Source organism: Pezoporus occidentalis, unplaced genomic scaffold (genome assembly GCF_034315485.1).
Source record: "Pezoporus occidentalis ecotype Australia unplaced genomic scaffold, CSIRO_AGI_Poc_V1 ctg28, whole genome shotgun sequence".
In the NCBI taxonomy this organism is placed as follows: domain Eukaryota; kingdom Metazoa; phylum Chordata; class Aves; order Psittaciformes; family Psittacidae; genus Pezoporus; species Pezoporus occidentalis.
This window is the reverse complement of record NW_026914718.1, coordinates 4,143,864-4,167,751: the sequence shown is the minus strand read 5'-3', so window position 1 is coordinate 4,167,751 and position 23,888 is coordinate 4,143,864. Positions and strand designations below refer to the sequence as shown.

At 43.4% G+C, this 23,888-nt stretch overlaps 2 protein-coding genes across 12 annotated transcripts in view; one reads left to right on the top strand and one right to left on the bottom strand.

The window, feature by feature from the left end:
• Positions 1–3,433, bottom strand: part of LOC134167109 (cytochrome c oxidase assembly factor 1 homolog) — a 51,952-nt gene extending 48,519 nt beyond the window's left edge. The window contains exon 1 of one of the 2 annotated variants that reach the window (XM_062625414.1): positions 3,292–3,433. The gene's annotated coding sequence lies outside the window, so the exon portion shown is untranslated. Of the gene's footprint in view, positions 1–3,268 lie in introns of both variants that reach the window. The other variant, XM_062625410.1, reaches the window with a different exon arrangement.
• The window catches only part of BLVRA (biliverdin reductase A), a 46,271-nt gene that overhangs the window by 6,213 nt on the left and 16,170 nt on the right, over positions 1–23,888 (top strand). For 2 of the 10 annotated variants that reach the window (XM_062625393.1, XM_062625392.1), the window contains exon 1: positions 8,310–8,438. The exons of 2 other annotated variants lie outside the window; for them this stretch is intronic. Coding sequence is in view for 3 of the 8 variants with exons in the window: in XM_062625387.1 (XP_062481371.1) it covers positions 8,022–8,063 (42 nt within the window). In the remaining 5 variants the exon portion in view is untranslated. Of the gene's footprint in view, positions 1–1,561; positions 1,728–3,970; positions 4,019–8,006; positions 8,064–8,287; positions 8,439–13,029; positions 13,072–23,888 lie in introns of those variants that run through there. 6 more of the 10 variants (XM_062625395.1, XM_062625388.1, XM_062625387.1 and 3 more) reach the window with 6 other exon arrangements.

The window sequence follows — 23,888 nt, the reverse complement described above, 5'->3', positions numbered from 1 at the left end:
GAATGTGTTAAGCCTTCTGCTGGATCTTCCCTATAGATATTCCTGCTCCTTATGGATGTTCCTTCTGGGGGAGTTCAATACATTTATTTCTAATTATTCTAATGCTAGACTGATCACTCTTATAATTACTGCTGGCTATAGCTACATCAGGAAAAAGTACAGTTCTGTAAATCAAAATACCTGATGCTGAGGGCTGTGCTCCCACTATGTGGGTTGTATGTGTGTGTGGTTTGTATAGATTAGCTCTTGCCTACTCTCATGGACTTTCTCACCTATGAATTGTGGAAAGTATAAGGTATTCTCCCATGGTGCTGCCTCTGTTGGTCCATATGAAAACTTCAAGCTCAAGTCATAGTGCAGTACATGGAGACAATATGCTTCAGAAACACACTCTGGGCTCTAACGCATTTAGCATCATCAAAGCAAGAATCTACATTAGTGCTGGATCATAGATCAACACCTGCCAGACAGACTGGGAGATTACTGCTGCCATTAATGAAGTTAATCTGCATCTGGAGAAGGCATACAAGGATGTGGAAGATTTCTATCTCTTTGTTAGTTAATGGGAGAAGCTTACAAAGCCATTCTTCTAAACAGATACAGCTACAGATAGGAAAAAGGAAAACATTCCCTGTTCATGTGCCTCCAGTTTGATCTTTGAGAGGTCTTAACGTGATGGCAGAATCCATTTTTAGGTAATGACTAATTGGGCTTACTATGTTTAGTGTAGTGATCAAATTAATAGCAGGAATGACTTTTATTTGGTGTGGGGAGGGGTGAGAAAGGCAGGGCAAACCCCTCCAAATTATCTGCTGTATACTGAAGTTATGCAGAGTACTCTGAGACAGCTCTGGAAACAGGGACTATGTATTTCAGCTGGTAGTGTGCTGTGCAGTCACTTAATGAAAACATACACCTACCAAGAAAAGCAAGTTACTCTGCCCTTGTGGAAGAGGGGAGGGTTAAATACAACTGTTATTACTGCTGTGTAGTTTTTAAAACAAAAAAAAAAACAACACCCCACTAGATGGAAATATTCTATCACTTGACTGAAAAGGCTAATGCCAGAAAGCATCCCTGAAACATGCTTAAAAGCAAATGGCAGTAGAAGTAGCTGGTGATGCTTTTCAAGTCTTTCACAACAGGGGAAAGACTCAGAAGCAACGCTGAACTGACAAGTGGAACCACATTAGTCAAGTAAGTTTTCTAGTGTAACTTTTCAGAAATACACTCTCAAACAGCTACTATTCCTTATGATATGCTGAGTACAAAATGTAGGACTGCACCCTCAAGAAGTTAGCTCCCACACTAGCTTTACGGTCATGTAACTACTGCTTACTTCCAGAAACTGAGAAACAATACAGCCTTTTTCTGCAACCTCTTCAGTTAGCAAAATCACAGCTCAAAGCTGTGAGTCACTAGCAGCAGTATAGACAAATAAAAAAATCTAGCTAGGTTCCTTTTCCTCCTCTCCCTTCCCCCTCACTTGAATATGCAAATATTTCAAGATCAAGTATTCACACATCAGTTGTTGACTTCTGTTTCTGTGGCACTTTTACAGTTGGGGTTTGCACAAGCAGTGAGGTGTCTGCATGGAAACAAGCTAGAGCCGATGTGGCCTTTGGATCTGTATCTAAAGCTCCCTCCCAGTTGTCTGAACCAACCACAAGTTGGGCTGCCACTAAAATCGCCTTCGGAGCTGCTCCAAGGGATGGGCTGCAGACTAGGTAAGGTAGTACAGACAAGTAAGAGAAACTGCTGTGCATAAGGAATGCTCACGTGGAACTATATTGTTAACAGATAAGCTGCACTCACCTGTGCTTACTAAACTAAGGCAGGTAGAAAAGAAAGGCCAAGTGCCTTAAAAGCCATGTTGCTAGCGAGGGCATGTGTGGGCCTGTCTCTTTGTGTGAGCTCCAACACTTAAGATGCCTTAAGTGTAGTGAAAACAACCCCAGCATCAGCTCTTCCTCCTGCTCGATTTTTATGTTGTGGTCACAGCTGCAAATGTAAGGATGTTATTTTGCTCCTTTTGCCCCTCTGGCGTTGAGTCAAAACCCAGAAGTTTGTATTAGAAAAGTGGCCTGGAAAGTACTATATTAACAGACATGCAAAGCCTCTGACTTCTGGGGAATAAACAGCTTTGAAGGTAAAATATGTGCAGCAATAATCCATGCACACTTCATTAATTTCAAAACTGCAACAACAAAGTACTTCTTAGAAAAAGCTGTAAGATACTAATGAAGGGTTTGGGGTTTATTTTTTTCTTTTAATCCCAAAAGCTCCTTATCTCCATTCTCCATGTTTTTTTGTTCAATTTACAGTAGTCTAAATTCAAGCTCATCTAACAAAAAAATGATACATTAAGTTTGACTAACACCTTTGCCTCCCCCCCCCCCCCCCCCGGAGAATCCTTTTTTCCCCGGGGAATAAATGCAACAACTTTTAAAATAGCTTACATTGCCTGTTTAAGATGACTTTTCTTTGTGCTTTGTGTTTGATGGAATTTGGCTCATTCTGGATGTTTCAGCACCTTAAATTATTATGTTGAGATAAAGAGGGCAGCAATTCTTGTCAAGTCTTAACAAAGACAAAAAGATCTCTAGGCATTAAGCTGCCAGAAAGGCAGTTATTTTGTTATCTGTCAACACACATGCATCTTTCTCTACCACACCCCTGTTCAGGTTTAAGTACCCTTAACATGGACTACTGCACAATATGAAACATCAGTTTACTGTTCAAATTTGAGTTAAAGCTTAGACTCAAAACAATGAGTAAGTGCAGTTCAATGCTGTATTTAAGTGCAGTTTTGAGTTACTGCTGAAAGGGGTACTTATGCCTCTTTCCCCCTCCCTTCTGCTAGCCTGCGCAGCTTCAGTATATGCCATGCCCAGGAAGCCATAATGCACTAGAAAACCAACTTTCAAAGAGGCAGTTGATCCCTAAATCTGATACAAGAAGCAAGATGTACAGCTGCGCAGTGGAATAGGGCCATCTTGCTGTCACAGCCTGCTATTACTCCAGCCCGTGAGGCTAGCCTAAGTGGGGAGGCTCATTTTTTCTTTTTGTTTGTTTCAGTTCAGTTTATCAGTTTCACTCCATTTTAGCACTCCAGTTTATAAAAAAACTGGCTCTAAAAGAAGCAATCCAGCCCACTCTCATAACTCATGCTCTCTCCTTGCACTTTAAGAGTTCATGTGAATCAGCAGTAAGTAGTTAATTTGAGTGAAAAGCAGCTAGGCTGGGAGGCAGGAGGAACTGGACTTACCAATATGAAGGCACAGGGGTAACGTTATCTGCTCTACTGATGAAGCTAGTCTTAAACTGGAGTTTCAATCTTCAGAGAAACACAGCAATTTCTTTTCTTTGCAGCGTCAGAATAAACACGCTTGAGACAACTTGACCACTTCTCAGAGTCGTGCCTGAATGACAAAGCAAATCTGACTGTAGTTTTCTTACCGTGTGAAAGTTACTGCAACTGACTTGCTTTATGCTTGCCCTGCGTAAATTCCCACTAGCTGCACTTCTTGCGCTGGGGTTTCCACAGCACAGAGTACTGTGGGCCTGTCCCTGTTCTAAACATTACCTCAGCCCCAGGGATGTTAGTTGCCGTGGCCTTCTGGGGCAGAAGTGATGGCATCCTGTGCCTCCTCCACCTCAAACCCTCAAGAGGAGCTGGCAGTGCTCTTCTGGGCAGCACCGGCTCTGGAAATAGTATTTAAGTGTGTGAAACCAGCGTTAGAAGTGCAGGTCTTTGCAGCAGCTTGAGTATTTTCTGTGTATCCGCCTTTGTTTGTATTTGTTTGATAGATTTGTCTCACATCCCACCTCTAGAAGTGGTGAGATGTACTTAAAGTGCAATTACCATTAACACGCTCCTGGTAATTGCACGGCGAGGTGTAATTACTATACTCCTTCATCCTCTTACGCCTGTCAAGACTGCTGCGGCCACCTCGCTGCAGAGTTTCCCTCACCGCGATGCCACATGGTTAGTGCCAGTTTTCGCCCCACCACCTCTGTTAAGTGACCGCTGTTCCCCTTGCCACCGCTGCCTCCACAAAGCCACCGGGGCCCTGTCGCGCCCACCCCGGCTCCCGCCCTCCGCGGGCCCCGGCTGCTCCACAGCCCCCTCCCGCCCCACGGCCGCCATTTTGTGCAGCGCCGAGCCCGCCGGCCCACGATGCCGCTCCCTCCGGGGAGGGGCGGAGGAAGAGATGGGGGGAACCGCGGGGCCCCGCCGACCGGTCGTGCCCGCACCGTGGGCCCGCCTACCCCACACCACTCACGGCAGCGGCGATCGGCGGATCGGCTCACACGGGGGCCGCCATTGCCGCGGCTGCGATGCCGGCGGGGCGCGGCAGGGGGCGCTGCCGGGCGGTGCTGTGCGCGGGTGCGGCTGAGGGGAGAGCGGGGTGTCGGGAGCGCTGTGGCGGCGGCGCTGCGCTCGGCCATGGTTAACCCGGGGACGCTTTGTGAGGGTGCAGCTCCTCGGGGTCAGGGTTGGGGGTGCCCTCGGCCTGTGCCTCGCCCTTCTCGCCTGAGGTGGCGGGTGCCCCGCAGCAGCGGCTATGGGAGTGAGCTGGGGGAAACCCGTGAGGAGGCGGCAGCGGTTCCGTGCCGAAGCGCAGGGTTCCGTGTAACCCACATCCCCTCAGTCAGCTCAGTACTGGTAATGCAGAGCACCCCTGAACTTGCGTCTTTTTTCTGCCATCAGCTCGCTTTTGTGGTGTTCCACTATTCTTCCGGGCCAAGCCCCAAACCAGTGGATACTGTAAAACCACCCTTATACATTAAAATAAAAAGCCCAACAGAATTTCTGTGTCTTTCCAGCAATCCCCAAAGAAAACTCTCTGGATCTAATCTGATGATGTGATTCCACACCCCGATACGCTTATTAAACTTAATTACTGCTGTCCTTCGCTTATCTTTTTCATTCCAAATTTATCCCTCATTGTACCACATAAACTGGTGTCCCTGCCAGAGTTTATCCAAGCAGGCTGTCACTGAGCTCAGCGCTTAGGCTGTAGCGTTTGTGAAGTGTGTGTGATTGCTGCTGGATTACAGGATCCTGAGCCTTGGCTCACGGGTTTGATTCATCTGAAATTAAACAATGAGTGTACCAGTAATTTCAGAGTGCTCCCTGTTCCTCAGTGCCTCACGCTTGCCTTGGTACTTGCTGTACAGCCTTCCTGGATGAGGAGTTGAATCAGGCATACTCAGGGCTGTTGCCAAGCCAGTTTGTTCTCTTATCCAAGTAGTTTCCAGCTTCTTATTTATGCTTTTTGGCTTACCACTGTGATTTAGTGCAATGTTATCTGCTATTGGATTCTCCCAAATAAAACTGTCTATTCCCATGGAGGGCTTCTAGTAGTTGCCAGTCAACTTCTACCATCAGAGCGACGATTACGTTGTTTTGCATTGCTCCCTTGTGCCTGGCAATATAACTGACAAGTGAGAGGTTGCAAGGTTGTAGCTGAAGTTAATTAATACATCTGCTTGCTAGGACTTGTAACACTCGTGGGACTGTGGAAGGTGGGAGTGGGGAGAAACATGGTCTGGAAAGACAATCAGCAGAGCAAAACAATGTGCAGATATGGCCAAAAACCCACAGACAATGAGAAATACAGGACAAAAAAGGGAGCGGGTGGCCCAGCCTAGTGGAAACTTCTTTATGCTCCTAAGAAGCCCTGTTAAGAGGATGTTTTGCATGCAAAGATGCAGGTTTTTAAACTTTCTTTCTTTCCTTCTGCCTTTCAACTAATGTCCCTTCTTTGTCTTTACCTTCAGGGGTGGTCTGACTCCTACATATATCTAATTACTGTCTAAAAAATCTGTTTCATACATTTCAGACCTGAAGAAGGATTTTGTGCCAAAAGCTTGTCTGCGGTTCCCAGCTATGCCTGTGCTGGCCTAATTACCCCTGCAGCCATTCTCTTTGTGATTTTACAATGGTGAAAACTATACAATATCTATCCAATTCTGGTGAAGTTTTATTGGTATTGAAAGGTACTAGTCATTTATAATACTCTCTCTGCTATTTCTCATATGAAATGAGAAACAGACTGTGTAAGACATCGATACGCAAGTGAAGCTATGTCCACACTGGGGGTTATTTGTTGCTGCTTTTTCCAAGGTTGGAATTTCCCCCTGCCCACTGTGACTGCCCTGGGGACCCTAGCTTCTCCTGCCATGCCAGCAGCTCATCTCATAGCCACAAATGATACCTTCAGAGCCCATGTTTCCTTCCATCTCTGGAGGAAATGCTCTCCCCTCAGCTCCCCAGGTCTGGAGTTCAGTTAAATGTTGGGTTTGTTATCTAGCTACCTGAATAAATCAACAAACCTATGGCAGAGCAAGCTCAAGGCTGTATACAGGGATCAAACAGCAAGTAGTTACCTTACTCGTTTAAGCTAACCAAACTCCACACTGTGGTGGGAAGAGGCAGTTGTACCTTCCTGTTCGGCTGCTTGTTGTCACTCGCACCTGGTTTTGGGAGCTGATTCATCCAGAAAGTAGGGGTTTTTAACTTTTCTACAAGGTTAACGATGAGATCAGACAGGTCCCGCATCCTGTGGAACATGTGGCTGTACAAATGGGAGCAGGGTTACTGAATCCAAAGGCTCTGAGTTACATCTGCCTCTGATCGCTCCCATATGCCTTCTTTCATATGTTCTGCTATTCGCTATGGTTTCCTATCATGTGCTAATTGATTAATTACTTTATGCTAAGCATAGTCACGTGCTAGTCATTAGCAGTCCCATATGTTGAACTCATGTATATCTTTAAATGCCATATCTCCTGCCCTGCCAATCCTCCTTTAGGCAATAGCACACATATGTTGTAGATCTTCATGCTTTGATGGACTTGAAAATGCCTGCTCATTAGTCTTGTATGTAGTACTTCAGTTACTCTCTGGAGCTCCTCCTTATTGCAGTTGTGTAATGACTATAATTAAAACTGCTGATACATAGATCAGTGCTTTAGCTTGTGGTAATATGACATCTTAAAAGGGGAAGAAAAGAATTCTGAAAAAAGCCTGCGACATATTTGAAACATCCTGCATAGTAATGTCAGTATAAACCCCATGTTCAGATGAAGTTATATGTCAGACCATGGAAGTTTTGCATGAGTTTAAACTTGATAACTGGCTCAGAAATTGTGACCCTGGAAAAGCCAGTTTGCTGGGAGGAGGCAAAGTGAGTTCCTGAAATCTTGCTGATGAGGAAGTTAGCGGATGAGCAGGAATCGGTGGGAATAGATGAAAAGAAGGGCATGTTACTCTTACAATCGCAACCTGCAGGATTTCAGAATAATGGATTGAAGGAATCTGGAGCTGCATTGAATTTTCACATTTTAGAGGAAGAAGACAGGCTTCTGGGATTGCTACTTACACATAGCATGGCCCAGGTTTTGCCAGAAACAGACTGAACAGACTGAGATGCAAAAGAAAATAGTTACTGATTTCCCCAGAGTTATTTCTACTTTATGTTGGAGGTAAATGAGTACAGGATTTGATCCTTTGTTCCTGTAGTCCCAGTGTGACACCAGTTTAGATTCTTTCATAGTCTGTAAATGCCCAACATCAGCATAGCATAGAATGACCTGTGTGATTCAGATGGGTCCTCATTTCAAACACTGTTTATTGCAGGAACGACTGGCCTGGGGGAGAATAGCTGTGTCTTTACAGGCTCTTATCTTCCAAGCCCTGAAAGAGGCAGCTGGAAGTCCTGTTGCATGTAGATAAGAAACAAAGTGAAGAAGCTGGGGTAAATGTGGCTCTCCATGGAAAACCTAGTGCTTCAGTACAGTATGCTATAGGCCAGGAAGCAATGCCTGTAGGAAGTGAGACGGTCTTGAGTAAGAGCTTGTGTAACACATGTCCTGAGCTGTTCCAGCAGCTCCTTTCTGTATACTGCCTGTTCAGGCACAGCCAGGCACGGAATGATTTCTTGTCTACTTGGCTGTGCTGAAATTCCTGATTTTCTGAGCCACGGGCTCAGTCTGCAGCATAAATCCTAGGGATGCAGCTGGGTGGACACAAGCACTGCTCATGTACCACGTCTGTAAGCTTTGCATGACTGGGCTCTGTGTAATGCTTGGCTGGGGTGACCGCTGTGAGGGGCTTAACTGGGGGTCTTGCACAGGTACCCAGCGAGGTGTCAGCCCCTTGCTAAACATGTGCAGCTTTCTTGGTGTTCTCTAGGTGACAGCTTCCAGCCTCAGTGCCTGCACCAGCCTTTCTGCAGCTGCTTCTGGCTATAGCCCGCCCCTATAGTGTCCTTATTGGATTCCAGGCCAAAAGGGGTGTTGCTGCAATGATAGCGACAGGGCGTGCAGTGAATTGATACGGTGGAGCTGCAGAGCGTTGTATAAGAAGGAGCTGCAGGGAGCAGCGTTGAATTAAACAGGATCACGTTTCTTCTCTGTGAGCCAAAGAGGTTAGTGACTATTACTTAATCCCTGCTAACTGTAATTAGGATTTGGAAGCACGGCTTTCTTCTTCTGACCCTCCCTCCACCCTTCCCAAGATTGCTTGCCATTAGTGCTTCCCCCTCGGTTTGTGAAGGAATGGGGGAGTCCTACAAGTCACGTTGTCCTAACTGCTCCAAAGACACCCACCACACTAGAGAGGACTGTCCAGCACTTAGGTGGGGGGAACAGAGAGAAGAGGGGGGAAAAAAGGGAAAAGCCTTTTGTTTGTAAGAATGTCCAGAGTGCAGTGAAGCATTGTATTAGCTTGTAAGTGATGTGGAACAGACGAATAGCATCATTAAGTGTCCAGAGCACTGTGTGGTGAAAGGTCATTTAAAACCTTTCCTACAAAGTGTCTTCTGGGCTTGTTTTCAGAATTGCTGAGCTTCCTCCAAATCCTGTTAAAATCCATGTTTACTGCAGGTGTTTGACACCCCCTTCTGAAGCAGCAGACCATTCACCTTGCTGCTCCTCAGTTTGCCCATGTGTGAAATGCGGATGAGAATGTATACCTTTTTTAAAGAAATGTGGTGGGGCCATATTCCAGACAGCCTTTGGTGGCAGAAAAGTGACTAGTACAGAATTGGCGTGTAAAGCACATGGACACTTTACTAGTAATTACTTTATGCTGTAGTCACAGCTACCACCAATCTCTAACTCTCTTAAAAACCCCACGTACCAAGGCTCAGTCTACACACAGAGCAAAGACAGGCTCAGCCTTTATATAACTCCCCTGGCATCGTGCTGAACTTCTGTGTTGGAGCTTGATCAAAAAACCCAATCTACTGTTAATTAGGACAACAGTTTATTGAACTGATTTTGTGTGAATCATTTTTATCAAACTCTTTGCATTGCTTTGCCAAATTAATTTTCCTGGAATGAAGATAGTCGTTCAGCTGTTGGTTCTCTGGTTACAGATGTGAACACAGATGACACTGTGTCAACAATCAATAACTTAGTGCTTGAGCATCTTTTTTGTCATTTGTGTTGATAAATGGGACAATAAAGACAAATCTGTTTTAATAATATAAATCCAACTTGAAGTTTAATCATCCCAAAATAAAAAGCAATAGGTAAATATTTAAAATTGTAAATAGTTAAAATTATTTTCACATATAAGAATGCACATTTAAGAAAGCCTTAGTTAAAGTGTTACTAAAAACTATTGTCACAAGCACTGCATGCAACTTAGATATTCAATAATCGATAGTAAAATATTAGTGATCTATATGATTCTTCCTGTTGGATCAGAGAACTTGCCTTACACTGAAGGGTTGATGACTCCAGACTTGTCCTCCTGAGTTTATATCCACATGGTCAGTAATCTTTTTTTTTCTAATGCCAACCTCACAGTTTCTTTAGACAGCGAATTGAGTTACTGTTTGTAAGCAGCTGGAGTTTGAGTCAATGAAGTATGGTTTACATTATCCCTAAATGAACGGTAATGCTTACTTTGTAGAGCTAAAAAGGAGAATCAATCCTTGTAGTTTTCAACTTCGTATGCTTAGCATCCTCAGTATTTTCCAAATTGTTGTGCTCACTGGATGTTTCAACACCTGTTCCTCACTTCCTCCAGAATTCCCCAATGACCCTAAAAGATCATGTTCAGCTCTGTTAAATGTCAAAGGACCAAACATTTTTAAGCTCAGCAGATGAGGACAGGATGAGAAAAGGGCCACTTTGATCTCTGTACTGAAAATGAACCGTTCATGTCAAAACAAGTGAAGATAAATGGATAAATTAACTGGTCAGTTCTTGAATTAAAACATGAATTACTTTCCGTTTTACACTTTTGTGTCAGGACTTCAGTAAGACGCAGAAGTGGAATGCACATTGGCATTTTTGCTTTTTTAATGATGACTCTGAGGTTACCTCAGTTTCATATGGCTTGTAGAGAGGATATTGCCTGTATGTTGTGCAGATTTGTTGTAGGAAGCTTCAGTGGGTATTTTCCATTACCACTGGTGTGGTACATTGGAGCTCCATCTGTGCTGCCATCCTTGGCTAGGTGAGCAGCAGTCAGGCAACAGGAGATAAAAATAAAAACAAAATCAAACTACATCTGGAAAGAAGTGGAGAAACTAACAGGAAGAGCTTGGATAGACGTGATAAAGCAGTAATTGCAGTGGGAGAACAACTCCCTAGGAAAGGAGTTACTGTGTTTGACACAGTGATACAGCAAAATCAACATATGCAGGACCAGGGATGACTCTTTCACCTCTAACTTTCAGGCAACCATAGGTCTTTCTGAGACTTGCAGGTAGCACACAGGGTAGTAAAAGAACTGATATTATACTCGTACTGCACTTCAGGTTACTTCACCAAGGGGGTAGGAATGGGGCTTAGGGAAGAGCAACAGTCTGAAAACCAAAATGCTTATCAGCTTACTCCTGTAGTAAAAACCCCAAACAAGCCAAAATTTGAATGCATACATGCCCTATTGTAACTTAGAATGAAGGTTGCTGAGGGCCTGCCTCTCTCATCTGAAGCTAGGCTTGAACATGGAAACTGTTCTCATGCATGTAAGGTCAAGCTTTTGGGCTTTACATCTTGCAACTTTATGTGCAACTGCAATAAAAATATAAACATATGTTTGACCTGTTCCCTCTTTACTAAGCAAAATGAGCTTTCGCTGTTTGTTTAACTGAACTTAAGCGTTGCCTAGACTCATGTTTGCAACCCAGACAAAGCTCTACTGTGCTAAGTAGAAGGCATTGCAGAAAACACACCTGTCTAGGAAAGATAATGAAATTCATTTGCTAATCCTTTTACTCCAGATGACTGCAATCTACCACTTTAACAATGAGTTCAACCGCATTAAAGAAGTTTCTCCTTTTTTTTGGTTTTGTTCATTCTTTCTTCTAAGTTTAGCATTATAAACCAGTTAGGCCCCATTTGGGACAACTAGTGTTCTTGTTATAGTGACTATCCTAGATGCTAAATTAAAGGCTGAACTACAATGGCTGATACAGCAAGCGTTCTCATGGCTCAAGTAATGTTACTGTGGTTATTAGCTTTCCCTCTTAGTGAAATGTGTAGGCAGAAGGGGATCTTTATTGTCTTGTTACTACCTTTGTTCTGTGAAGGAGAGAAGAGGAAAGCTACCAGAAAGAACATGGAATTATTAAATAATCCCTAAACAAGAGGAAGAAGTGGTACAGGATATGAGGGGAGAATTTGAGACTACAGTCAATGTAGTTGAAACGCCATGGATGTTTTTTAGCTATGCCAGAAGCTGCAGAGCCTTGAGAACTTTTCTGTTGCTAGGGAGAACAGCCCTTTGTCAGTATTTACTGCCTTTTGCAGGCTCCGACACAGATCAGCAAAAGAAAACTGGTTCGTCTGTTGTTTGGTGATGAATTTTGAGAGTGCAATGGCTTGCTTGTACTTGTCTTCGGCATAATTTGCTGATATTATTTAGGCGCAGCAGCACTCTGTGCAGCTGGAAGTGGGTCAGTGTGTTTGTGTAGATCTCTTTGAGCTTAGGGGTGACAGATTCAAATGTATAGAGGACTGAGGTTATTTTTTAGTACTCGTTAAATAAAATCTAATAAAATGAATTTGGATGGAGAAGGTAAATTAACTCCTGGCTTCTGTCTTCTTCTAAAGCTATGATTCTCTAGTGGCAAAAATCTGCAAGGAACTTGCAGAAAAGGATAAAGATGAATTTTCCACTGATGGCAATTGACTGTTAAGTGGTGAGGCTGTAAATGGGAGTGATACACTTATGGCACTGGAGATGACCATGGGCTTCACCTGCTTTCATTTTTGGTGCCCAATGTAAGACAGAATAGGCCTGGTTTAGTTTGGTTTTTTTTTCCCCAGAAGTACAGAGTATTTGAATTTGCAGTCTGAGTAATGATGAGTTCATCATCCAGAAGCCAGGATAATTGGTATCAGTGGCCGCTGAAAATGTTTGCTCTAGGAAACATGTTTTCCATGTAACCTTCTTTGTAATCTTTTCAAATGGCAGCAGCTGAGCAAAATGTTGATTTTTGAAATCTATTTTACATTTACTAACTTGCATAGTGAAGTGGAATAGCTATCCTTGCATTTAGCCTGGTATTTACAAAGGTAAGGCATACTGTGTGCTCTTATATGCCTGGCATCTGTAATGAGACCTTAAGACTAAGAGCTGTTGACTAAATCTTTTCAAAACAAATGGGTCATTCGCATGAGTTCACTTGTTGTTTAAAAATAACATTATTCTGACAGGTGTTTCCAACTCAGTCCTTCCTTTCCTGGTGACAACCAGCCTGGTCTAGTAATATTTGCAATATAAGCACAATGAAAACACAGCAAAAGAATCATAAAATATCCATGTTATATGATAATATAAGCGGGGCTTGAAGTAGCTGGATGGCAGCTGGTCCTCTGTTACGGTGGGGAGAAGAGCTTCACATCCTTTCTGCTCTTGCCCTCCGAGCAGGGAATGTGGCAATGTTGCTCTGAGTCCCTTTTGACTGTCAAGACTCCACCAGAAAGGATGCTTTCTCAAGGGGACAGAGATGGAGAACAGTCTTTATTTTCTACTTGCTCTGAAGAAGACCTGGTTTTGCACCAGGGAAATGCATGAGGCATGTTTCCCCCAAATGCAAGGTCAGCAGTTTTCTTGCATTCAAGTACTTGGGTTGGGAGAGCACCTTTCAGAAGAGCTGCTGATCCACTCACTGCAGCATAGTGCCATGCCTATCAGTTGGCCAGTACCTTCCCAGCATCAAATAACCTGTAATATCAGAAACAAAATGTTCCTGTTTTCAAAACACATGAGGGGAAGTCTTTCTATCCTAGATGCTGCTAAGTTATCAACTCCTAAGGAAGCATGAAGGTGATGATAACCCCGGAGATGAAGTTTCTTTTTGGTTAAATGACTACTAAGTGAGGCTTCAACACTTCATCTTTTGCCTTTGGGATCTCATAGTGCCATGCTGACAGAGATGGCCTTTTTCATCGAAAGAGTTATCACAAGCAGGGAGAACTGATGCAGTTGCCAAGTCACTCTCCATCATATTTGAAAAGTCACGGCAATCAGGCTCAGTCCCCAGTGACTGGCAAAAGGGAAACAGCACACCCATGTTAGGGAGGTTGTACTAGATGATCTTTAAAGATCCCTTCTAACCCAAACCATCCTGACATTCTAATCAACAGAAGTTCAGTGTGTATTCCTTTACAGTGTGCTCATTGTTTTTAATTTCCAGTTCCTATATGACATTATTTTTGCTTATGTGCCTATCTGGAGTAAAGTTTCCTATTCCAGACTGCAGAACTAAAATTCGTGTGGTAAGAGGAAAAACCATCCAGCCTGACAGTAAATGTAGTCAAATGGCTTGTGACCTGTAAGTCTTGCTCACAAACCATTGTTTGACCACACTGTTATACTCTTTCTGTGGCTCAGTTGAATCCTAAACAATGCCGATAGATCCAAGGGAACTCAGAGGACAGATCATTTCCAGTTGTCATTTATGCATTCAGAGCTGCTGAGGCTTCATTGCTACCTTTATATACACAAGTCTGACCATGGGAGGGAAGAACGGAGATTGATTATCTGATATCTAAGGGAGGTATCTATAAACCAGTGACACCTTAGATGTGCATGTTTAGAGCCTGTGTTTGTGGTATTAGTGTAGGATGCCTTGTGATATCCGTTTCTAATGATAAAGAGTTTATTTGTCTGAAACCCATTTTTTTTTCGAGAGGCCACAGTCATGCCTGAGATGTGGATGGTTTAAATAATCAAAATGTGTCTTACACAGTGAGCTTCTTTCCCAGAACTTCAAAATGCTTTGTTGAATTACAGTAGCAGAGGGTAAGAAGAGATTTAAATTGATATTTAAAAAAGCTACAAGGCTGAATAAAGTAACGAGCAGGATTGCTGTTACATTTTAAAATCACTTCTATGTTATCATTGGTAGCACAGGATAGTGGTGGTTCAGTACAGCCACTCTCTTCAGAACTCAGTGACCTCTTTGGCCATTTAAAAGAATGGTGCAGTTAAGGACAGAAGCTTGAGGTGGGGACAAAGCTCTTCATAAGAGTAACTGTTAAATCATTTCACCAAATATTGCAGAACAAAATGAAGTTGCTATATTCTAATAAGATCTGGATAGGAGAGAGAAGTGCCTGTATAATGTTTCAAACAGGATTATTCACTCGTGGAAATCTGCTTCCATGGTCCAGTTCTTTTTCCACCTCTTTTACATGGTGTATTTCCCTCTTCCAGTGGCCAGAGTATTGTCTGCTCCTGAACCTTTGTAGCAGCCGTTTTAGTTACTGCAAAGTTAGGTGGTTGTGCCTATCCTGCCTTTGATGGGATATGATCCATTTGTTCAGCTGCAGTTGGTGTAACTAAAATACCGGTCCACATTAAGCCCATTCACTTGGCAGAGGAAATGAAAAGAGCAGTACTGGGTTCTTTTATCTTGATTACACGGCCATGCTGGTTCTCAATAAGCTGTGCATTTAAAATACTCCTTCAAGCAGGCAGTCAGCTTCACTAAGATCTTCCAGCTCCACATCTTTGAAAACAGATAGAGAGGAGGAAAGGTTTTTTTAAGCTACCCATCAATTACAGTTATTTTCGCATAGATTTTAGAGAGGGTCATGAGTTTTGTAGGTGCTGCCAGCAGTTTTGCTGGTCCCAAACCAACAATATTTAACAATGTAGAACCTATGATGCCCCTAATATGCTAGCAGAATCCTTCCTTATCCTTTTCCAGCTAATGTCACTGGGTGGACCCAATCAAATTTATAATTTTTAATGAGTTTTGTATTCACTACTCATCTGTGTCCAAGAGTTGCCATATATATTAATCTACCTTCAAACATGTTTTAAATATCAGTAGCTGTTGGAGTGGCTTGAAGCAAGTAGAATCTTCTGCTTTGCTTGCAGTTGGACCCAACTTGATGGCAGTTTTTTAGGTCCTTGTGGAGACTTTTTGGAACAATAGGTCTGGTGATGGTGGTCTGTAAAGAGACAGAAGAGTTGTAAATAGGAACCATTTTGTATGTCATTCTTTCACTTCTCTGTCAAGCTTTAGCATAAGCATGTCAGGCACCCTTGAAGGTTCCAGTTTAGGCATGCTCAGAGCTGTCTGTCTGTACAGGCAAATCAGAATTGGAGGGTAATTTAGCTTTCTTCTTGCCATATGAAACTACATATCTGCTTGTAGAAATTGCAGGGTTTGATGTAGGTAGGCCTAGGAACTGGGAGATGTGGAGTCTGTGTTGTCCCCTGTTATACTCAAAGAAAGCAGTGTTCTTCCTAAAACTTTGCATAGGTCTAATGTGCTGTTCAAGTACTGCAGGCAATATGCTTTTACAGCATTCGTATAACCTAATTGTTTTTAATTAACTTCCTTATCAGTGCTATTTAAGTAGGATGCCAAATGCCCCCTCTAGTGGCGGATATTTTGGTAAAGGTGGTTTTGGTTTCTTGGGACAGTTTTACCAGATGAGCAGCATGCCATTAGTACTTGCCTGCTAAATCCCATTGAATTGCTGACTAACTCTTCATGAGACAGCTGGCTAGTAGCTGGCCTGTATATTCTTTAGTGTTGTGATGCCCAGTAAAATAAAAAATACTGAGCTCTAAAGTTAGAAGGGATCTGAGTAACCTCAATTTTTATTCTTCATTCAAGGGCTATTTTTTTCTTTCTCAGACAATTGCTGAAATAGGTATATTTCAAAAATTTAATGGGAATGAAGAGCATCTATTGCATTTTTGAGACCCTACTGAAGAGTGGTATACTGATAAAATGACAGAGGTCTTAGCTGTTGCATGCATCATTTTTAGGATTACAGTGTTATGCCAAACTTTATCTACTTCCCAAGTTTTATCGATCTAGTTATTAAAGAAAACCCCAACTTTCCATCACTCTCAATTGATATTAGAAGGGTGAAAACATTTTTGCTGGAGTAGAAGAAGAGAAAGTTTGCTAAAAAAAAGGTATGCTGGTCTGAGCAGCTACAATTTACATGTATATTGTTTGCTCTGAAGAGAGTATGGGGCAGGCCTCTGGTGTTATGAGTTGCATCATGCTAACGGTGGAGGCAGGAGGCTTCATCAGCCATGGTAAGCAATATCTTTATGGTGACTGCAGCATGTAGCAGGAGTGCTTTTTTTGTTTGGGGAATTCTCAAAATAGGTTAGCCTGTTACAGATCTGGGATGCAGTGACCTTTAGTGGACCGGAAGATAGGTATCATCAACTGGGCTGAGTCCAGAAGGTATTAAAAGAACATACTTGTGGCTGGATGTGTTTTGTTCTTCTGCCTGCTAATATTACAGTAAACAGCAAAAGCTCTTATTTCTTAATGTACTTGTAGGAGCCTTCTCATTGATGTCAGTGGGATTACTTGTGATTAAAGCTAAGCCTGCATAAAATTCCTTGTAGGGCTCAGGTTTCAGATGAATTTAACAGCGAGAGAAGGGAAAGAAAGAATGTTTCACATGTTATATGGTATTGGTTTATATAGATATTTCTATACAAGCATTACTTATAGCCACCTTTTCTAGATGTCCAATCTGTGTAGGGTTTCCTACAGTGAAGAAGAATGATACCTGTGTCTTACATGGCACTTATCATCATGAGGTCTGAGAGTGCTTTACAGAAGAGAGAAAGAAATTTCCCCTGTTCTGGAACTGGGAGGACTGACAGGAAAAGGAGATGCAATTTGCTTGCTTCAGGTCACCCATTAAACTTATGGAAGAAAGTAAGAATACAGCCTGGAAATACAGCTTTCCTGCACCTGCTCAGCCCAGCTCTGCATTCCTTAGGCCCTCTGGAGAAGAAAGTGTTTGTAGAAAGGACTGCAGTAATGGGCAGGCAAATTCAGGGACAGACGCAGTAATTTAGAAGATATATCAGAACATTTCTCTGTAATTGTCTGTCATCACTTTCATTACAGCAAAGGCTTGGAAGCCTCTCCTGGCATTAGAATTTACCTGCAAAGCACTTGTGAATTGTTCAAGTGAGGTGAAGAAGCCACTTACCTCATTAGGTGACACAGGGAAAACAAAATGAGCAGGAGAAGGGAGGGCAGGGAAGCAGGGAGATTATTTGGCATGTCCCAGCTCCCTGCCCGTTCAGCTACACCTCATGTGATTAGCTTCGAGTAAAGCTTCCCCCAAAATGCAGGTATGGATGAGCAGTCCTCCTATTTTATTTTTAATGTGGAAAGCTCTCCACTTCGAAAAGTGCAAGAGTTGGCACAAACCAGCAAGGTCTCTTATCAAACAGGTGTTTAAGCAGGGTCTCAGTGGGTAGCCATGTGGAGACTTTACTCTGGTGGCTTTATTGTTCTGCAGGGAAGCCAGGGGACACCGTTCATGGTCCCCAGGGAGTTGGCAGAGTTCAAGTCTAATAGCTTTAGTGTTTACATGAGCATTAAGTCAAGCGAGTGGTGGATAATGTGTATCATGCCTTTTTATTTTTCCCCTTTGAGCAAGTATCATTTTTAGCTTTACTCAGGGTTATTTTCTCCAGCCTGTGTTCACACACCGACTGCTACTGGAGCAATAATACTGTTTGATCCCATGGAAAACTCTGATCTGTGAACTGCTGATAGCTCCATACCATAGCGCATTCTCCTGAATGCTCATCTGAAATGGTACTTTACTCCAAAGTAATTGACAGTTGCTTGTTAAAACACTCTACTGCCAGGGACAAATCCACTTTCAAAAACTGATAGTACATGAAAGCCTGAAAGAAATGTTTGGGACTTTTTGTGGCTCTCTCTGCTTGAGTCATATGCCAGTTAGCCATGTACAGGCAGCCTTTTGGTTAAAGAATAGCTGTGATGAGGCTGCAGTTATGTGGGGTTGTTTATTTACCCATCAGACGTTTCACAAAACAATCTGTAATTCCCTCCTGAGTAGTTCCTGGAAGCTTAACATTGGAAGTAATGGGCTGGGTTTTGGTTTATTTTAAGGAGATATTTTTATATTTATGAAATAAAAAATTAAGCCCTTCATGTTGCCCAGGGAAGTTATGAATGCTCCATCTCTGGAGGTGTTCAAGGCCAGGTTGGACAGAGCCTTGGGTGGCATGGTTTGGTGGGAGGTGTCCCTGCCCATGGCAGGGGGGTTGGAACTAGATGATCTTAAGGTCCTTTCCAACCCTATCTATTGTATGATTCTATGTCATCTTAATAGTTTTCAGGTGCCTTAAAGGCAGGCTCAGTTCTTTCCTGGATAGTTCTAGCCTTTAGCAGTGTAGGTGTATCAAAATGTAATCTTTTCTCTCAGAGTTTCAAACAAAACAAGCCTGACTGAGGACTTGGCTTCTCTACACACCTCTGGGATTCCATCTCAGAAATGTTATTTGGCTTTGTTTTTCTTCTTCAGACTAGCAACCAAATCTGAACCACAGACGGTGATTACAGGCAGAGAACAGGTCATTCATAGCCATGCATGTATGTCACAGCGCTTCTGATTTAGTCACCCACAGGGTGGAATATGTCATGTATTAAAAATAGATCTTTGGATTCTTCCAGTACTGCTTATGGTTTTTATATTACTTTTGTGAAATGTCTTTCCTGCAAGGACAGAGTTGTGGCTGTGGAGAGCTGCCTTAATGTGATGGCAGTCAGGACCTCTGCAGACTCTGGAGTCAGCAGGGTTAGGTTGCAAAAGTGTGTTTTAATAAATGTTTTTCTTTCTGCTGAGATATTAATGCTGGAGACAGCATATCTGTTATGAGTGCAGTCATTTATTATTAATCACCCATTGTACAGAGTAAAGGTGCTTGTTTGGCAGCTGTAATACAGCATCTGGCCATATCTCAGTATAACTACATCAACTTCAGCTTTGGCAGCCAGCTGGAAAACCAGAATTTAATCAGAAAGCCTGCCTATAAATGTAAAATGATGCATGTGTATTGTTCAAATGGCTTTTGAAAGCTGGGAAGAAAAGACCATTCTGGCTGTTTCCGAGGCACAGTGGTGCCAGTCAGGATGAAAGACTGTTTTCTGCTGGCAAACCTCTGAGAGAGTTGGTGCCTTGAAGTTACAGCTCACCAGAGCCTATGTGCCTGCCAGGAGACTGGGGCCTGGGTTGTGATGGCCAGAGTGATGAGTGTGAGAGATGGAGAGGCACTGGGAGGCAGTGGGAGGTGGGGGGTGTGATACTTAAGACTGTAACAAACAGCTCTCAAGGAAGATGTATGTGGTTGCTCTGCAGCTTCTTGGTGCTGTTGTTTTTCTTTGAAATATGGAAACTGTGAACGGTCTTGGCAGGTCTTCCAGAAAATTTCTGACTCTCATTTTATGGCCAATTAATGTTTTAAAAAGAAATAATGAAGAGTGTTCGTGGTTGCTTTCCTCACTGTCTCTTTCTTGCATAAAGACTACTTTTATCTCTTGGTTGCAGCAAAGGCAGAGCAAAAACACAAAGTCACGCTCCAATGTGTTAGCAGTCGAGCAATTATTTTCTTTGCCTTCATTTCTGTCTTCCCTTCAAGTTCTGCCTATAGTTAGGATTAGTGACTCCTATGTGTGGTCTCCTTGAGAAGGTACTTCAGCACATACAGGTGTTAAAGCAAGTAAATGGCTTTCTGCAGAACAAAGGATATTTATGCCTTTGAATGGGCTGCTAAATTGGAGCGTTTGTGCAGTTCTTCCCTTTTAAAAAACAGCACTAACAAAAGCCACATTGTTCAGCTCCTGCTTTCTCTGCTCCAGGCAGATGTGTCTTGCTAATAGTAGACAACGAGAATAAGATGGGGTGGTACAGGCTCTAGCATGTACCAGCACCCCTCTGCCAGGTTGTGACTGCTGTTGTCTGTCCAGTGTTCCCCTAAAAACTTCTGTTGAGGAAGATGCTGCAACTCTCATCTCAGGGCTTTGCTGCTGTAACAGGGAATATATTTTCTATGGTGCTTAATCCATAAGTCTCCTCACAGAGATCTCTGGAAAAATTCCTCAGTCCATTCTGGGTTACGTTAGGGGAAAATATCAGGCTGATGCAGCCTGAAAGGGGCAGGGCTGTACAGCTCCATGGACCCTGGTCCAAGCAGGCTGAAAACATACCCGGTCACCACACACACAAAGAGCACACATATACACCACATATATAGACATGTATGTGGCCAGCCACACAGATTACAGACAGAGCACTCACAGAAACACAGATGGCACCAGCAGCATCTCTGGCTGAAGGTCTGCTAGTGAGAATATATATATATATATATGTAAAGTACAAGGTGAATCCCTCCAGCAGCCAGGTTCAGGCTCAGACACCCAGTCTGCCCAGTAGCAGCCCCAGAATCCCAGTCTCTTGCTGGCACTTAGCCATGTGAGTTCTCCTTTATTCTTTGGAGTACTGGGAGGTGGCTGCCTGGAGTGTGGGGGTTGTATGGTGTATTTTTAAGCAGAAGGAAGGAAATGATGATGTGTCGGCACTCAGGTTTGGTAGAGTTATAGATTTAATGTAAGCGAAGATCTGACAGGTATAGAAGGGGGTGTTGGAGAGAGAATTGCTGAAAAATCACTGTGGGAATGAAATGGTTCAACTGTTGAGTTTGCTAAAATGAACAAACCTTGACAGCAGTGTTTTCAGATTAAGTACTCATCCGTAAGGTTCCTGCTACTCTTAAGATACATGTGGCAGTAAAGCAGTAGTCACTTGAAGTGGCACAATTAAAAAGACCAGGCTGGGAGCACTTCAGGAAAGCCTCCCACATCAGTGTTACGCTATTGCAAGTGACATTAATGGCAAAATATTTTGATTCTATGTGAGTCACTCATTCATCTCTGTGGGAATGAGACTTTGAAAACTGCAGGGACAATGCACAAGGCTTACTGACATTCTCTGTGTACCCGTTCTCAACCTGTCATGTCTAGAAAGGCCATGACAAATTTTCTTGACGGGAAGATAATTCTTCAGTTCTGCCTTTTACCTTGGCTCTGCATTGGCCTTAAGTGATAGTACACACAACAGAAGTAAGCCTTGTTCCCCATAAGCTCACCTCAGTGAGGTAAGAGGTTTTGAGATGTAGGGACTGAAGTCCCATAGTGATTGTACTGGGGAGGCACACACTTGCTGGGTGACTGATCCCTTTTGGCATACTCCATTGCTTGGTTTGCTGCTGTTTTACTGCTGAATTTTGCAAGAATATTTGAGTATAGAGCTGTTTGCTTGGGTTTTTAGCCTAGATCCATCCAATGGAGGAAATAAGCCAAAGAGTTACAGAAATCTCAACAGAGAGCAGAGGGGTGATGTGACAATGATGTATTAGTGTAGGATAAATGATCCTCTTCAGCTAGATGCCTTTCTCATCTCTACTTCTGTGTCATGCAGGGCTTGTCTCCCTGGGTAAGAGGACCCCCTTTGTGCTGGCCATCAGTGGGAAAGAGCTCCCACACCAGCCAGCACTCACCATGCCCCAGTTCAGAGGGGACCCTTAGTGGGGCTGGCAGAGCTTCATGCAACCAGGCCAGGCCAGTAGATGCTGGGTGGTGGCAGGTACTCCTCAATCACAGTCTGTGAGCATGAAGGATGTCCCCTTCCAATCTTCTCCTCAGCCCCTTTACTTTCCTACAGCCACTTAGGTGGAAAAAGTGCTTTTGGACGCAGGCTGATGCACTGTTATATCACTTACTGTACATTTCTTTTTTCAGTATGACAGGAGTCAAAGTTCAGCAGCCTTAAAAACACCTCTGAAATCATTTTGTTAAAGCTTTAACCAATATCACTGATTTTAAGAAAAAAAGCATGGAAGACAGGCACAGCAGTTTACAGCTTGGGCTTCCTTCTTCATCATTTTCCTACTTGAAAGAGAACGTTGCTGTTATCTTCATGCAGAGGTTTGAAGTAAGGAGTAAATTTTCATATATTCATCTGGACTTTCAGATGAGTATTCTCTGTTCTGCTCTTACCTGGTTCCAAAAACCACCTAATTTACTTTTCTCCCTGAGCAGCTGCAGGATTTGTTGTGTGGGCAAAATGAGGGTAATAAAAAGCTGCAGCAGGGATGCAGACATAGCGATTTTTCTCCTCACTATGTGCAAAAGCAAAGGCTCTGTAGCGTACATTTAGCAGCTGTCTCTTTCCGTGTGGATACCGTATTAGCCTGCAAACCTTGACCTGGACCGAATGGCTGGTTGCCATGACAACGTGTTGCATCAGAACAGTCATTGGGTTTAGGTTGAAATCATTTTGCCCCTCTTAAAATGTGATTTCTGGGGAGGTCATCAGGTGAAACTTGGAAAGTTTTCTCAAAGGAGAGGCAAAAATGTTGAAGTTCAGCAACACGAGCATCTGCCGAGAGATGCTCTTTGGTCATGGCAAGAAGGTAGGTGGCTCCCCACATCCTCCACTTCATTGGAGAAGGAGGTCAGCAGATCACCAGAGAAACAAGCAGTTCTTGGAAATGAGATGACTGTAGGAGGCTCAGGGGAATCTGTCTGCTGTGTGACTCCCACTCCCAGTCCTGCTAAAGGCAGTAGGTGAACATTAACAGCTTAACACTCCAGTAACCTTGAAAATTTCTGAACTTGAAGTAAGCCCATGATCAGTTACTGCCAAGCTGGACTGCTTCTAAACCTCTGCTGAACTGGTCCTGATTCACACTGGGACCCTTTATGACTCTAAAGAATTACAACCATACACTTTAGAAAAGCATTTCTCTGGCTTTTTGATGGCTCTGCTTGGCAAGATCCTATGGGAGACTGCCCTGGGGATCACAGGGGCTGAGGTTGATCTGCAGGGACAACCTCCCCAGAGCACAGGTTTCTCACTCCAGTGTGCTGCAAGCAGATCCATGCATGGCAGAAAGCTGGTGTGGATTGGCAGGGACCTGACCGAGCTCAAACACAAGAAGTGCACAAACTGGGAGGGACTATCCAGGAGGGACATAGAGACAGTGACCAAGCTTTGCAGGGACAGAGCAGGGAAAGGCAAAGCTCAGCTGAAGCTGAAATGAGCCACAGGAAAAGTTTCTCTGGGTGCGCTAGGAACAAAAAGAAGGCTGAGTAAATCTGAGCCTGCAGCTCAGTGGGGCCAAGGTGAAGGAAATTAAAGGCACTCAATGCCTTTTTCTGCTGTGGCTTTGACTAGTAAAGGTCTGTCCTCAGACTTCCTGGGTTTCTGAGTCTGCTAACAGTTGTCTGTAGGAATTTAGCATTACCCACAGTAGCAGCAGACAGTGATAGAGCTCTTGAGCTAATTGAATGTACAGCAGCCCCTGACACCAGACATGGTACATCCAAGGGTGCTGAAGGACTTGGTTGATGTCACTGTGAAGCCAGTTGGCAATCAGGAGAGGTTCCTGGTGACTGGAAAAGGGCAAGTACTGTTAAATGTCCTTATTAGCCACCTGGACAATAGGATGGAGTGCAGCTTTGGCAAGTCTGTGGATAAAATCAAAGATGGGGGAGTGGTCAATGCACCACTGATGCCTGGGGAGGCTGGAGAAACGG